Source organism: Pteropus vampyrus, unplaced genomic scaffold, assembly GCF_000151845.1.
Source record: "Pteropus vampyrus isolate Shadow unplaced genomic scaffold, Pvam_2.0 Scaffold101, whole genome shotgun sequence".
NCBI classification, from domain to species: domain Eukaryota; kingdom Metazoa; phylum Chordata; class Mammalia; order Chiroptera; family Pteropodidae; genus Pteropus; species Pteropus vampyrus.
The window spans coordinates 6,269,058-6,285,008 of NW_011888882.1; the positions used below are offsets into that span (position 1 = coordinate 6,269,058).

The 15,951-nt window shown below is 32.0% G+C and overlaps 1 protein-coding gene across 10 annotated transcripts in view; it reads right to left on the bottom strand.

The window, feature by feature from the left end:
- Window positions 1-15,951, bottom strand: part of CEP57L1 (centrosomal protein 57 like 1) — a 52,830-nt gene that overhangs the window by 4,280 nt on the left and 32,599 nt on the right. For 7 of the 10 annotated variants that reach the window (XM_011364846.2, XM_011364842.2, XM_011364843.2 and 4 more), the window contains 9 exons: window positions 13,059-13,224; window positions 11,414-11,593; window positions 10,127-10,248; window positions 8,236-8,352; window positions 7,197-7,274; window positions 6,559-6,645; window positions 2,947-3,024; window positions 2,592-2,785; window positions 1,409-1,553 (listed from right to left, as the gene is read on the bottom strand). In XM_011364846.2, coding sequence (XP_011363148.1) covers window positions 1,409-1,553; window positions 2,592-2,785; window positions 2,947-3,024; window positions 6,559-6,645; window positions 7,197-7,274; window positions 8,236-8,352; window positions 10,127-10,248; window positions 11,414-11,593; window positions 13,059-13,221 — 1,164 coding nt within the window. In that variant the 5' untranslated portion in view covers window positions 13,222-13,224. The remainder of the gene's footprint in view (window positions 1-1,408; window positions 1,554-2,591; window positions 2,786-2,946; window positions 3,025-6,558; window positions 6,646-7,196; window positions 7,275-8,235; window positions 8,353-10,126; window positions 10,249-11,413; window positions 11,594-13,058; window positions 13,225-15,951) is intronic. The other 3 variants (XM_023533398.1, XM_023533400.1, XM_023533399.1) reach the window with 3 other exon arrangements.

Here is a 15,951-nt window from a genome sequence, read left to right on the forward strand (position 1 = left end):
CTAGTCAACTAGAAATATAATGAATAAAACAATCCTTGCTTTCAAGGAGTTTATTGCTCTTATTAGTGAAAGAAAAGCATATACATGATGACTAGAGTATAATTCAAGTTGGGATAACTTTGAATAGGACAAAAACTGTATATGTGAGAAGGACAAAGTAGGACAAGATGAATGTGTGCTGGAGAAGCTGAGGTTTACTTAGTTTTATTTATGCACAGGCCTAATTGGTAGAGCTGATCCACACACTGGCTAAATACCTATTTTATTTGTCTAAGGTCATTTTAATTGCAGACATTAAATTTACTATGATAAAACACTTATAATTTATACTGCTATAGCTGTTATGGAATATAAATAATATTTTCAAAATATAACATATAGACTGCCTAAATTTTAAAAATATGACTACTCTTCTATTCCCTTCGTTTCTTCTATGCGATTCTAAGTGAACAAGTTATACAATCTTCACCCTAACACAATCGTACAAAAATTTTTTACTTATTATATTCTTAAAATTCAGAAAAATAAAATATGTTTCAAAACTTTCATTTTCTTCATTCTTTCTTTATTGGCCAAAGAATAATAAAGATAATAAAATTCTGCATCCTTTATTATTGCCCTATAAAAGTGGGGGAGGCTTAATTGTGAGGTTAAAATATCTCCAATTTATATGAATGCTGATTACTATATAGGCAGATAGCTACGCAATGAGACTTGAGGGTTTCTGGAAAGACTCCTTCTGTCTTCTGCTCCAGCAGTATAATGATCCTACTAATCCAACCTATGGAGTCACTGTCTTGGGATAAAATATTATAATAGTTCATTATTCCACTGTTAAAATATTGAAATTGTTATGCCATTCTTAGTTATTAAGAATTCACATGCAAGGATAGCGTCCCCCTCACCAACTCATCATAGCTAGCTGAGCACGGGTCCTCAGGTAATGCAACACAGCAAGCTTGTTCCAGAAAAGTGGAAATAGTGGTTTAAGGATTGGGGTACTGCTTAAGGAGCCAGGATTGTGTATGGAAATGAATAAGAGACTTGTCAACATAAGGGGCTTCGTTAAGGCATTAGGGGAGGGAGGGATAAGGGGAAAGAATGCTGAAAGAGTAACTGGGAGGCCTGCAAAGCAAATTCGGCCTATCTCACAATTTTCCCAAAGATATTTTTGAATACATAACTAAACTTTCTCCCTTTCCATTATATTATCTTGGAGAGTTACATAGGAGGACATATTATTCCAATGGGATAGATGGCTTTATTCTATAATAAGCCCAAGTGATTCTTATCATTTTATCACTAAGTCACACATACAGACCTCAAATTAGGAAGGTCATACAGAGATATAACACTGAATCTATGTATATTATCTTTTTATTAAAATCTTTTACTAAAGCCTTCTTACACTGTCTTGATGCTTCAACAGTTTGGAAATTTGTTCTTCTTTAATTTTCATTTTCTTTACTAAATGTTCTAGTTCACATTCTAAGTCTTCACAGACTGAATGGCTTTCAGCTTCCTTCATTTGATTCAGTAGTTCTTGGTGCTCTCTATGACAGAAAAGCAAATATCAAGCACCATTACAGTTTATGGTATATGTCTTTGCCATAATTAAACAACATTCTGTTCAATCATAAATTTTAGTTAGAGTTAAATATTAATCTCCAAAGACAGTCCTTTTTTATAGTTCAGACTATCTAATTAAACCTATGGTAAATATAAACAGGCTCTTGTGATTAGAGATTAGATACATTTAGAAATATCTTAGACTTAAGGTCATAAAGAATCTAAAAAAAAAGTCTGAATTCTTGACGGTCATAGTTAAATGTAGCAAAATATTCTAAAGTCCTTAGCTAGAGATATTAAAGGAATCTCTTTAGTTCCAACTTTAGAATTATTAATGTAGGGTCTTTGGAAGAACTGCAGCTATTGAAATATTTGCCTGAGAAATCCCTAGATTAGGTGATAGCCTGCTGAAAGAAATACTGTTACTAGAACTAGTTATATCTTCTATAGAGGTGTTAGTTCAACTAGCTGGCTAGCCAAATCACATATTTTCCAGAATTTTTGCTGAATATATATTTAAACTTGAGGCTTAAAATATGTATCCCATACAGAATTTTGTTTACTAGGGATGCTTCAAAACTTGTAATGCAGACCAGCCAGAGTCTAAAACAAGAAATCATATTGCTATTTGTCTAATAAAATCATTCATTTATCTAAACTATTATAAACAAACAAAAACAAAAACAAACCCTTTCTTATAAAAGCTTTTGTAAGTTAAATAATTTAAGACCACCAGATCTTATTTATTAGCATGACAGTAATATTTGTCTATAAATTCAGATTTTGGGAATACAGAAACTCCTTAGATTGGAAAAGCAGTAATTACACACAGTTGAAAATTTAAATACAGTAGTATCAATAAATACAATGAAAAATCAGTGACAATAAATCTGCAGATCAAAATAAGTCCAAATGACTAAGTAAGGCCATTAAGAATTTATAAGTAGCATTGTTCTTAAGACTAAGAAAAAAAGATACCTAAATATTTTGCTACTTCTTCTGATAAAGAATAAAATACTTACATACTCATTTGGTCCAGCTCATCTTGCATTGCCACTAAAAGTTCAGACAAATTGTCACAAATGGAAATAGATTTTTTTGAGTCAGGAGCTACAGCTTTACACTGGGAAGTTGTTCTAGTAGGCTTGTAGAGACACCTACGCTCAATAACTTCAGCAGGTTTCTGAAGAATGTGTGGCCCATAGTGTTGCACCATCTGCAGGAGGTTTTGCATACTTGCATTAACAGAATGACTTGCACTGGCAGACTTTGGGGAAAGAGCTGATAACAATTTCAAATGACTGATGGCATTTAAAGAGATCTTAGAACAAAGTAGGAGTTTTTTTGGAAAAAGTATCTTCATTTTCCCCCTCTTACCTTCTCAGCTGCAACGGGTGGTGATTCAAACTTTGAATAAATTTGCTGAGGTGGTTCTCTTTTTAAACATTTAGTTTTCTAAACATTGACAAGGAAAAGTAAATACAAATATTTTAGAAGATATTTATGACGTGAAGAAGTCTCGAAACTCAACTATAAATAATCTGATTAGAAAATAGGCAAAACCTAGAAATTTCACTGAAGACATACAGATGGCAAATAAACACATGAAGTTATGCAACATCATTAGCCATTAGGAAAATGCAAATTACAATGAAATATTACTATACACCTATCAGAACAACCAAAATAAAAAATAGTGAAAACACCAAATGCTGACAAAAATGTAGAGAAACTGGATCATTCATACACTGTTGGTAGGAATACAAAATAATACAGCAACTTTGGAAGCTTCTTGTAAAACTAAACATATAGTTATCAAATGACCCAGCCATTGCACTCTTTGATATTTCTCCCAGAAAAATGAATACTTATGTTCACACAAAAAACTGTACACCAATGTTCATAAGAGCTTTATTTGTGATAGCCAAAAACTGAAAACAACCCAAATCTCCTTCAACGGATGAATGGTTAAACTGTGGTATATCCATAACATGAAATACTACATGAAAATAAAAAAAATGTGGTGATACTAGGATGGATTGCAAGAGAACTGGCTGAGTGAAAAAGCCAATCTCAAAAGGTTACATGCTGTATGATTTCATTTATATAACATTCTTGAAATGACATTATAGAGATAGTGAACAGATTAGAAGTTGTTAAGGGTTAAGGAAGGGGATGTATAGCTATAAATGGATTGCGTGAAAGAGCTTTATGGTGGTGGAATAGTTCTGTATGTTGACTGTGGCGATGGTTACATGAATAGACACGTGATAAAAACTACACACACACACACACACACACACACACACGCACACACACACACACAAATAAAGTGAATATAAAACTGGTGAAATCTGAATAAGTTCTGTGTATTGTACCACTGTCAATTTCCTGGGTTTTTCACTATATTATAGTTATGCCAGATGTTATCATTGGGGAAAACTGATTAAAGATACATGGGACCTGCCTATGTAATTTTGTAATCTCCTGTGAATCTATAATTATTTAAAAGTAATAAGTAAAAAACAAAACAAAAAAAGACACCTATGGTAAGGATATGGAACAACAGTAAATGCTAGCTTGAACATAAACTGGTCTGATCACTTTGGATATTGTATTGCAAAATTAAGGGGCACGACTCTCATGGCCCAGCATCTAAGAGAAACTCCAGCACATATACACCAGGAGGCAGGTGCAGAATGTCCATGACAGTATTGTTATAATAACAAAAAGTGAGAAACAATCCAAATGATCATTGAAAGAAGAAAGAATAAAGCATTTAGGGCAATAAAAAGCAGTGAACCACAAGTATATACATCAATTGGATGAATCTCATAAACTTAATGTTGAGTGGAAAAGCAAGTTGCTGAAGAACAATAACAGAATAAGTCCATTTATATAAAGTTCGAGGTTATGTAAAACTGTTAACAATATTTTTTTTGGAAATATCTATTTGGCAAAGTGATTAAAAAAAAAAAAAGGCCAGATAATGATAAACACAAAATAAGAATTGTGGTTACCTCTGGAAAAGGAGGGAAGATACAATTTAGGCTCTAATCATGCCCTTACTCATCTCAAAAGCCTTCAATGTTTCCCAGCTGCTACAGAATAAAAGTTCAAATTCTTAACATGGCACTGAAGGTCAGCCATAATCTCATCTCAAGTTATATTTTCAGTTTTAACTCTCACCATGACACCATCTCATCCCCAGTACTGGACAATCATCTGTGGGTTCGTGGAAAAACCAACTATATCTTCAAACCATAATACACCTCTCTTCATCTCTATTTATCAATACCTATTAATTCTTCAAGGCTGCCTTTAATGCTGCCTCTTGCATGACCTCTTCATATATTCTTTGTAGGAAACACAACACTTCGTTTACACCTCTACTAAATTTTATCACATTCTCTGTAATATTTATGTATTTATTTACTTTATCTGTCTTATTTATCTCTTTACCAGCTAGAAGTACCAATCTATGTAAATCAAGATGTATGAGTTGAAAGAACTACGTTCAAGATATGGAGGAAGTGTCAGCAGTGAGGTAAGCAAGACTCTCATAGAGGTCTCCTATGATTTGATTCAACCTTCAGCAACATTAGTGCTCCTGACATTCTTTAATGGGAGGCATTATTGCTTGCAGACCCTATGAACCTGGGATTCAAACTAATTACTTTTATAAAATTATTTTGCAGTTAGTTACTCTTTTTCTTCTTTTCCAGGAGCTACCTTTTCTTTCCTTCATTTATTTTACCTTACTTCTTCCTATACCTTCATTATTTTTACAATGAATAGAAAAGTTAAAAAAAAATTCTACTAACTCATCAAAGGATGCCATAAAACATAAATATAAAAATAAATGACTATTTTTTCCACTTGCAAATTACTTATTTGCAATTTTCTATTTGGGTTTGCGGCTTCTAATCTCATTGTACAAAAAAGATAAACAAATATTTAAGGAAGGAAATAAGCAAAAAAAACAACATAAAGTTGCACTTGGAAAATGTTTTTCATTATTACAATTTGCAAATTCTATGAAAGTCAAAAATTATGAAACATACATAATTTTTGAAACATACAGCCAGACTACTGAACAGTAATTCTTATTTATGCAATTAAAGAGTAGCCAAAGTTAAGTATGATGTTCTTTCCATTATTGTAACCATAGGGTGAGCCTATGGCAGTGGCCAGAATTCTCAAACAGCATTCCTGCTCCCACAGCAAATGGCACACAGAAATACTAACTGCATGTAGATTGAATAAATAGTAATAATGGTTAACAAAACTATAACTTCAGAATCATAATAAAAAAGATTTAAAATTTTCTTTTTTACCATTATACATAAATAGGAAGGTTTAATACAATATATCCAAAACTTCGACACATCTAAAGAAAATATTGGTCAATTTATAAAGTACTAACTCCCCAATTCCTATTTTTAGGCAATTACAAAGGGTATGAGCCTAGAAATAACAAATAATAATAAATTCTCTTGAGAAATGACTTCACAAATCTATAATTTAATACTATAGCCTTCTCCTTTTATTGTGCATGAATTACACAAAACTGCTTCCAGGATTTTGTGTTGTTGGCATCTATTGTGCCCTCTAGTGCTTCTTTTATAAAGTATCACAGAATATACTTCTCTAAGAGTTTAGTACTAGGAAAATGTTTTTTTCTAGAGAAAGTAGAATGCTTATTGTTATTTCACAAAAGCAGATATACTACCTATTATATGCTTCTTGCTTTTGTTGTCAAGTAAACTCAGCTAGGCTTTATGCTCAACTACTGTTGAGGTTTTATGGAATTTTTTGTCCTCACACCCCAAACCATTATCACTTGATTCATATTTGTATTTCCATTTCATAGTAGTATCACATGTCTTTTATAATAAATCTCTTCAAATTCCACCTTTGGAAACGAATAGGTACATTACAACAGTGAATAAATAAGTATTAGCAAGTAAAAATAAAGGGTTTGTATACCTTTGAAGATTTCTTCTTTTCCTTAGATCTTTTTGGATTTGATACTGAAGACATTAAAATTCTATTGATTTCAAGTCCAGTTTGAAGCTATAACATTAAAGACAAAACTTTATAAAATTGATTTTTAACAAGCTTCTTCAAAAACATTATAATGAAAGACCAGGTCTCAGTTTATAGGGATAAAAATGCTTTTTAAAAAAGAAAACCTAAAATACTATTTTTGTGTGAAAGTCATTAAATCTATTGGTAATTACAATCATTTTCTGTTTATAAGAGAATGAATTATTTAATATATATACCAACCAAACAGAAAACAATCTATAACCAAGAGTTCTTTCAACTGAGAATGTATATATGCATATATGCGTGTGTGTGTATGTGTATGTATGAGTGCGTGTATTTATATATATATATATATTTGACGAAATTTCAAAAGACCAAAAGACCTCTTGGCAATGCATTCAAGTACATGGATGTACTACTAGCTGACTTATTGAGAATTTCATTGTCATGGAAAAAAGAAACAAAACTAACAAGCTAAGAAACAGAAATTCGAGTCTAGAATATAGGCTTCAGGTAATAGAAAACAAGTAGAGTAAAACATGTGGTTTATTGTGGTAGATGATATGGTGCTCTACCTCAGAAGCTTTGTCTTGAAATAGCTTACGGTGATGTTCTTCTTCCTTAAGTTTTTCCTCTAAATGTTTAATCTTGTCCTGCAAAATAGTACAAAAATCTAGGATTATTATACAAAAACTAGAGCCATATATCCCTTTGTTCCTTTTCCAAATAGTCCTTGGGGTCTTGATTCTTAATAGTTTGGCAAATCAAAGCAGAAAGCAAAGAATGAATATGTGTAGGTGTTATTAATGTCCAGCAATAAAGTCATAATGATGAAACTTTGGGAGGTGGGTATTAAAGGTCTGGAAGGTCAAACAATTTTAGTCTTGGGTCTTGATGTTTCATTTAAAACATAGACAAATCAATAAATGTCTATCTTGCGCATATGATAAGGGTACAGTTGTTGGAGGAGAGAGGGGATAGGAAGACTTTAGAAATATAAGATATGGTCCTTGTTACTTAAGAGCTAATAGTGTACACATAGGAAAACAAGAGTAACATACATGAAGCAATAAAATAACAAAGCAATGAATAGGATTTAACCCAGACGATATATACACTTATACACATAAATATTTCATCTTATGTCCTTGGTGTGGTTCAGTATAGGAGGACAGTACTAAATCAAAGGAAGACTTTTCTGAGTGTTGAACTCAAGGAAAGCTTCATAGAGGAAACAGGATCTCGAAAAATCCTATGGAATGGATAGGATTTGGGTGGAAAAAAGAGAGGGCATTTCAGGATGGGATCTAGGATAGGCTTAACTTAACTGCAAGTGGTGAAAGACAATCTTTTCAATATCCTTTAGGTAAATTATCTGACAAATGAAAATGTTCTGCCATCTCAGAAGAAGCCAAAATTACAATTTCACATCAAAAGGCAAGCTCATTCATGCTGTGACAGAATATATTAACTTTTCATCTCTATAGGCAGGAATTCATATCTGGATTAATGAAGTTTTATAAATCTAAGATTTACTGTATATTCACATAGAGAGCCAAACACAAAAGATTTATTCCTGGCATCACCACTTCAAAGAAATAAGTGGAAACTTACCTCAGCAGTTTTTTGAGTTGCTGTAAGCTTAAAACATTCTTTTTCTAAGACATCAAGCTTTTCAAGTTTTGCTTGCAGCTTCATATGATCTTGTTCTTTTTCCCTTTGAAGCTGGGCCTGGAAAGGATAAAAAAAACCAAAAAACAAAAAACCCCTGAATTTGGCAACTGATGCCAATGGCTCAAGATTAATACAACTTCTGAGAAATCAAAGCACAATATAAATGTCATAAACATGTATGTACAATACACATACTTCAGGTGCTTACCAGAAGAAACCGAGAAAATCAAATATTTTTAAAGAGTATAATGTGCAAAAAAAGATGTGCTATATTAGTATCAATGGAAAAAAACCTGTGCATCTTTACATAACATTTTGACTAAGAAACACATCATTAGGGAAACCTATATTAAATAAAGTGTTGTATATAGGGTGACCAAGCCTACTCGTTGACTTACTCTAATTATAACATAGAAAAGCAGCTATCAGAAGAATGAAACATATAGAGAACATGGAGAAATGGAAAGTTATGCATATATATGCATATCTACATATTGTTTTATAATGGTATTTATTACCACACTAAGGCGAGATGTTAATAACAGAGGTAACTGTGAGGGGACAGGGGGTGTATGAGAACTCTCTGTACTCTCCACTCAGTTTTCTATAAACTTAAAACTGTTATAAAAAATAAAGTCTATTAAAAAATAATGAAACAAGCAATGTAGATAACAATTCTCATAAGAAACTATGAAAGCCAGAAGACAATTGAGACAACATCTTTAATGCGCTGAAAGAAAAAAAGCTGTCAACTAAAATTCCATATCCAGTGAAAATATCCTTCACCAATGATGGTGGAATACTTTTCCAGACAAATATATGCTAAGGGAATTTTCAGCATACTTAAAGGAAGTACTTCGGACTGAAAAAAAATGTAACCACATGGAAAATCTAATCTATATATATAAAAAGCACCAAAAATGGTAAAAATGTGGGTAAATACATTGTTTTCTTGTTTCTTAATTTTCTTTAAGGAATAACTGACCATTGTGATATTGTGATTCATCAGATATTTAATCCTCATTAAGTTCCTGGCTCATAGCTCCCAAAACCTTTGGAATTTCCAGTGTTGAGAGTAGTAAAAACGTCTGTTGTTATGTTAATAAGGTGACTCCAGGAAAGCATCTAAGGAAGGGGCTGGTCGCCAGGAGACCCAATCATGTGATTAGAGGGTTTAAACTTGCAGTCCCACTTCCCGCATCTGACGGTTCTGGAATCAGAAATGCCCGCAGAAGGAAGATGCCTGAAATATCAGGCCAGCCCCTTTGGATTTAACTCTGCACACAGATTCTGAATTGGTGATTTTTTTTTATTGACTCAGTAATTCTCCAATGCCTTTGTAAATTTTTCCTTTCTCTTTCACTTTGTCTTTTTCTTAAACATTCTGTTTTCCTCTATGGAAAGGTTGGTCCAAATGACCTAGTCTACATTACTGTAAGTAGATACCTATATATGGCTTTATATCCTACTTTACTTAAGATTATAAAAAGACATTAACTATCCACCCCCTTATTATGTTAATAAGTCACCTTATTAACATAACAACATAATAAAAGCTGGTAAATTTTTATTTACCCCTGGTAAATAAAAATTTACCAGCTTTTATTATGTGTCTAATTTGTGTCATATAGTTTACATTTTACTTTTTTTATTGAGGTATAACAGACAAACAATGTTAGCTTTGGGTGTAGAACACAGTGATTGGACTCTTGTATTCACTGTGAAATGATCACCACAGTAAGTCTAGTTACCATCTGTCACCATACAGTCATTAAATATCCTTCAAAAACATATTAAATTATATTACATTCCTTACAGAAAATTCATTCACCTGTTGTTCTAGGATAATATTCTTCTCTCGCTCTACATTGAGAACCATTCTCTTTGTATATTCTAGTTGCTTCTCTAGGAGAGTACAGCGAGACTGGGCTGAGCTTAATTGTATACTTATATCTATGAAAAAGAAAAAGGAATAATGAGTTAATTAGTTGATTATCTCATAGATAAGAGATTTGGTTATCACAAGAAGGTATTATACGAATTCAATCAAAAGCTAAAAGTTCAAAACTTTTTTAGTTCTAAGTACTGACTCTCCTGGAATTATAAACATTTTTGTGAATATCTCATTAATTATATCCAATTGATTCATCATTATCCCCCCCACCAAAAAAAAAAAAAAAAGATCAATAGGGCATACATCTGAAAGGGGAAGATGTCAGTGATTTTGTAGGATGATAATCCTGGCTGTTCTTGAGAAATGATACTATCTGGAAAAAAGAGGACCTAAAGTCTCTTCCCTATCTCTGCATTTCTTTTCTTTCAAGAAACTCAGGTATAAGCATTCTACTATTCCCATTTCCTCTGCTCTTGACTACTGACAGCACAATGAATTCCATAAAGTATAAACAACCTCTTTTTAATTCTTTAATTTTTTATTTTCCTCAGATCTTTCTTCCACTTTATCCAATTACCTCAGAAAAATTTCCTCCATTTTTTCATTCTATTTATAAGTGAAACACAAACTTAGTTTATGATGATGAGTGTAGTGTTACAAAGAAAAAGAAAGCTGTACGTTTTTAAGTGAAATTATGTAAAGAACTTATGTTCTAAATCTCTAAAACTTCTGTCTAGATGTCTTTTTCATAATTTCCAGAGTCTCCAGTGACTTGTCAATTTCCTCTAATTAACCTCTCAAGTTAAACAGAATTTTTTAATTCACTTTTATTGTTTTTATATTATTTAATTACTAGTGTTGTTTTATAGCTCAAATTTTTAAAACTAGTGTTAACTGAAACAATAAAGTATTTCAATTATATGTAGGTTAAACTGAATTTTGTTGGTATTCTGAAAATATTCTAATTTCTAAATATGACTTGTCTAAACACTTAATTGTTCTTTTAATCGAACAGATTTATGAACCAGGATAACATATAACAGAAGTAAGTTCAAAATTATATCCATCTCTTGCAAATATAAATATGTCTGAGAACAAGAACTCAAGGTTTGAATGTATATATAAGAACAAACATATTTGAGTAAATCTGCTTAGACTTAAGATTATTTTCAAATTGTAAACTTTAGTAATTCTTTGTTTCTGTGAACTACTGAATTCGCTCACCTTTTTTCTGCTTTATCAGTTCTTGGTGTACCAGATTTCTCTCATTTGTTTCAATCTCCAAGGCCTTTTTATATTGTGCTGCTTCTCTGGAAAGAATGTTCAGGTTATCCTCAGCTTGTGTTCTCTCTAACTCTAAACGATGAATCTTTTCCTGGAGAGTTTTTAAGGCTAAAATAAGAGCTGTTGAAAAAAAAATTCCTTGATATTATAAATGAAAAATTCTGAACACTCGCAATCATATAAAAGTGAGTAGTATATTTTTGTTAGTGAGCCAGAAAATGTAGGTATATTCCTCATAAAAATGAAAAATAATAACTAAAACTCTAAAGAGGGAGAAATTTTCCCTAAAACAGCTTGTAAAAACAATATATTTACGATTGTACTTAGTGGTTTTTCTAGGTTTGGTAAAGTTAATGATCACAATTTAATCTAATAAAATAAATATTTTTCAAATTAAAAGACAAGATAATCTATAGTCTGGGAGGTACACAAGTCTGAGTATGAATAAAGAAAATTAAAATATAGTATCCACTAATTAACATGGATATTTAAGTTTAAAGTTAAAAGTTTTTCTCAGTTATTGATGTGTTTCAGTTTTAATCAAACCAAAAACATATACTGTTCCTTTGTCCAAGATACAGTGTTAATAATCAGTATAAATGAGGTAGAACACAGTTTCTTCCACTGGAAAAAAAATTATAATCCAGTGGGTTATCTGATGTCAGGCTTGAAAGATTATTAGTACATGAACTACTATGATTTTTATTCGCTATGTTAATATTGTCACGATTCAGATAAGCTCAGAGTTATAAAATCTTTAAATATTATCTTACACTTTCTACTCAGTTATAACTTCAAACTATGAATGAAATATAAATAAATGTTATAGGTTAACTTTCATATAGTTTATATACAATTAGATATTTGCTAGAGATAAGTTTTTTACAAATTAATAAAGAAATTATATTTATTGCTCTTTATAAGGTACCTGTAGCTCGCTCACTAATTTGAATTAGTTCCTATGGTTTGCTCTACAAGGCTAGTCTGTTTATTATGACAACCATTATTATAGAATATTAAAAAACAAAGCGATAATCAGCATCTTAGAAAGTAATTTGTATGGCATAAGGTATGCCTAGAGTCATAAATATTTTCCTAATTCAGTTTTAATATCTACGTAAGTTTATATTTTTAGTTACAATTCTTGTATTTTGTAGTTACTTCAATGTACTGGCTTCTTAAGGAATTTTCAAGGGTAATTCTGGATACATGCAATTTCTGAATTTAATCGTTGATTAAGATACAATTCTACTTAATTCACTAGTATTCTAATCATCTAGTTTAGAAAGATTTCAAATCTGACCTTTTATTCTTCAAAGGTTTTTTCTGTTTTCTAATGATGTTTTTATAATAAACCTGTGATATATGTCATCTTACAGCTGAAGAAGCCAAAATAAAAAATCTTAAATAACTTGCCTAAGTTTATAGAAACTTTTAGCAATAGAATCAAAATAAGTTGTTTTATTATGACTAGTTAAATACACAATTTTATTACTTTTTTACATAAAAATGTAAAGTTTTATGAACTTATCACATAATATGAACTATTCCCCTAATTTTAAGTAAGATTTTCTATTAACATTACCTTGGCTATTTGGACTATGAAGCATTTTAGGAGAGGTTACTTCAAAGTTCACAGAGTGGTGATTCTGAGAGGACTCATCATTCTCGGTGAATGATGGAACAAAGACACTTTCTGGAGGTTTAAGATAGCTTCCAACTATACTATGCATTAATTCAGAATCCATTATCTGTAGAGAATAAAGGAATGATATAGTACAGCATCCTTCTTTCTTATTTGAATGACAAAAACAGACAAATATGCAAGTGAAACTTTAACATAAATACAAAATCACATGCTGTGGAGTTGTATCTTTATGAATTAAATTATCACAAATTCAACTATAACAAGCTCAGCAATAAAAGAAATAAAAATGACTATTTACTGTATAAATAGTATGGACAATTCTGCAATGAACATATGATTTGCAATGAACATATGCCCTGGAGTGAGCATTACACGAGTGGTGTGAATTTTCTGGCTTCTTAGTTGATCCTAGATTCATATACATCTCATCATCTGAACATCTCTCTATACATAGAGTGACTCTAGGGTTCAAAGAGAAAGTATATATTCTAAAAGACAACATAGCTGTTAAGACAAGCCACCCATATAACCCAATTCTCTAAGACTGATCCTTGAACTCCAATGTACTAGCTTCCTAAGGGATTTTCAAAGGTAATTTTGGATATATCAATTTCTGAATCTAATTCCTGAATAAGATGTAATTCCATTTAATGCACTAGCATTCTAATCATCTAGTTAGAAGGGTTCCAAATCTGAAAGAATCTAAAATAGCTTTATTTTGTCATTCTAGGCTTTTGTTTGTCTCTTTGTATATAAGAGACAAAGACCTTTTAGTCATTTTAGCAGGTAATTTTTTAATCGCTTCCTAAATCATTTTTCTGTAATTTAAATATCTTAGAAACACATTCTACTTAACAGAATCTAGTCAATATTAATTAAATTAATTCATAGCTACACTGAAAAAAAAAAGTTATAATAGTTCACCAGTACAATTTTAAGAAAAAAAGCTTGTTTTAAAATGTAAATTTAAATAATACATTTAAATTTATACAATTAGCCTATCTTAATTTTGGGGAACTGCAAATTTTCAGTGATTTCACTACCTTCTCAATTCACAAGGCCAAAGAAGGCACTTTCCATGACTTTTCCTGGGAGGGCAGAGAACACACTTTACTTAATGGCAATTTTTACTTTAGCCATTGCCATGACTGGCTGTCTTCCAGGACATTCTGATTAGTCTAAATTAGAGGTTATAAAGCTTAGGAAGGTTTGCAAGAATACTCGTTGCTTTTTGCTTTTTCATTTTTAACTTTTGTTATTAGCACCAGCTACCATTTACTAACCATATCTCCATCCCTCCAAGTTGTTGCTGCTCATACACTGTCTGCTCCCCATTGGAGACTGCATCTATCTAAGTTGCTGTTCCCTCAAAAAATAAGAGAGCAAAGTCAGTCACAGCTAGTTCACAATGAAGTAGAGGGAGGGCCTCAAAGTACAGAATGGCCAAATCTTACTGTTTTTACTGCTGAGTGTAAGCTCTGTACATTCATTGTCTCATCTAATCCTCATAAAATTCTATGAGGTAGGTTATTATTATTCCCATTTTGTAAATGAAGGAATAGAGGTAGAGAGGTCACCCAAGGTCATATAGCTTCTAAATGGTGGAGCCAAGATTTAAATCTAGACAGTTCAATTTCAAAGCCAGGGCTCTTAATCGCTGTTAAACTGCCTATAATTTGAAACATCTGTAGTTAGCCAGGGTGTGAGATGATGTTGCATTTGGATTAGGGTAATGACAGTGGAGATAAAGAGAGTATACAGAAGCAAGATATATTTTGAAGATGTAAGTAATGAACTGGATGAAGAGAAGAAAAGCACATAGATGGTATACAAAGTCATTGAGAATAGAAGATGTCACCTAAAGGAAGAGTATAAGTAGAAAAGATTTCAGAAAAGGAAGGAGAACAAGAGGAAAAGAAGACTATAAAGCGGAAAAAAGCCAGAAAACTATGGTGACAGAAATAAAGAGATTGTTTCAAGAAGGAGGGAGATATTTAGGTCAAAAAAGAGTCAATTGATTTTGAAAAGGAAGAGACCACTGACCGTGATGGTACAATGTAAGAAGGGAAGGCAGTTCTAAGGGTCCATATTAAAAGGGCAAGTACAGGAAGAGAAACTAGCAAAAGACGTCTAAGTTTTACACAAATCAGGATGTCCTTTTGCAAAGAACTTCAACTTTCCTGGCTTAAAATCATACAGCACTCATGGACTGTGCCTTGACATCCTTGTGAACTAACTTGCTACAAGTCACAGTGCAAACAATTGTATTCATCATGCAAGTCACTTTCACAGAATCAATTATATATCATTCTTGAAAACGTCTATGGCAGGAAAGTAAATTATATACATTTTACTGAGTATTATGAACTGAATTATGCTCTCCCAAAATTCATGTTGAAGCCCTAACCTCTAATACCCCAGAATACGACTGTATTTAGAGATAGGGCCTTTAAAGAGTTAAAATGAGACCCTCAGGATAGGTCCCAATCAAATCTGACTGGTGTCCTTTAAGAAGAGGAAATCTGGACACAAAAAGAGATACATTAGGGATGTGTGTACACAGAGGAAAGACCGTATGAGGACACAGCGAGAAGGTGGCCATCTGCAAGCCAAGGAGAGAGGTCTCAGAAGAAACCAAAACTGCCAACACCTTGATCTTGGACTCCTAGTATCCACAACTGTGAGAAATAAATTCTGTTGTTTAAGCCACCCAGTCTGTGCTATTTGTCAGTCCTAGCAAACTAATACACTGACTGCAACTTAGACCTGTGTTTTACAATAAATGAAACAGGAATAGTAACAAAGGTATAACAATGGAAGCCTAAGGTTT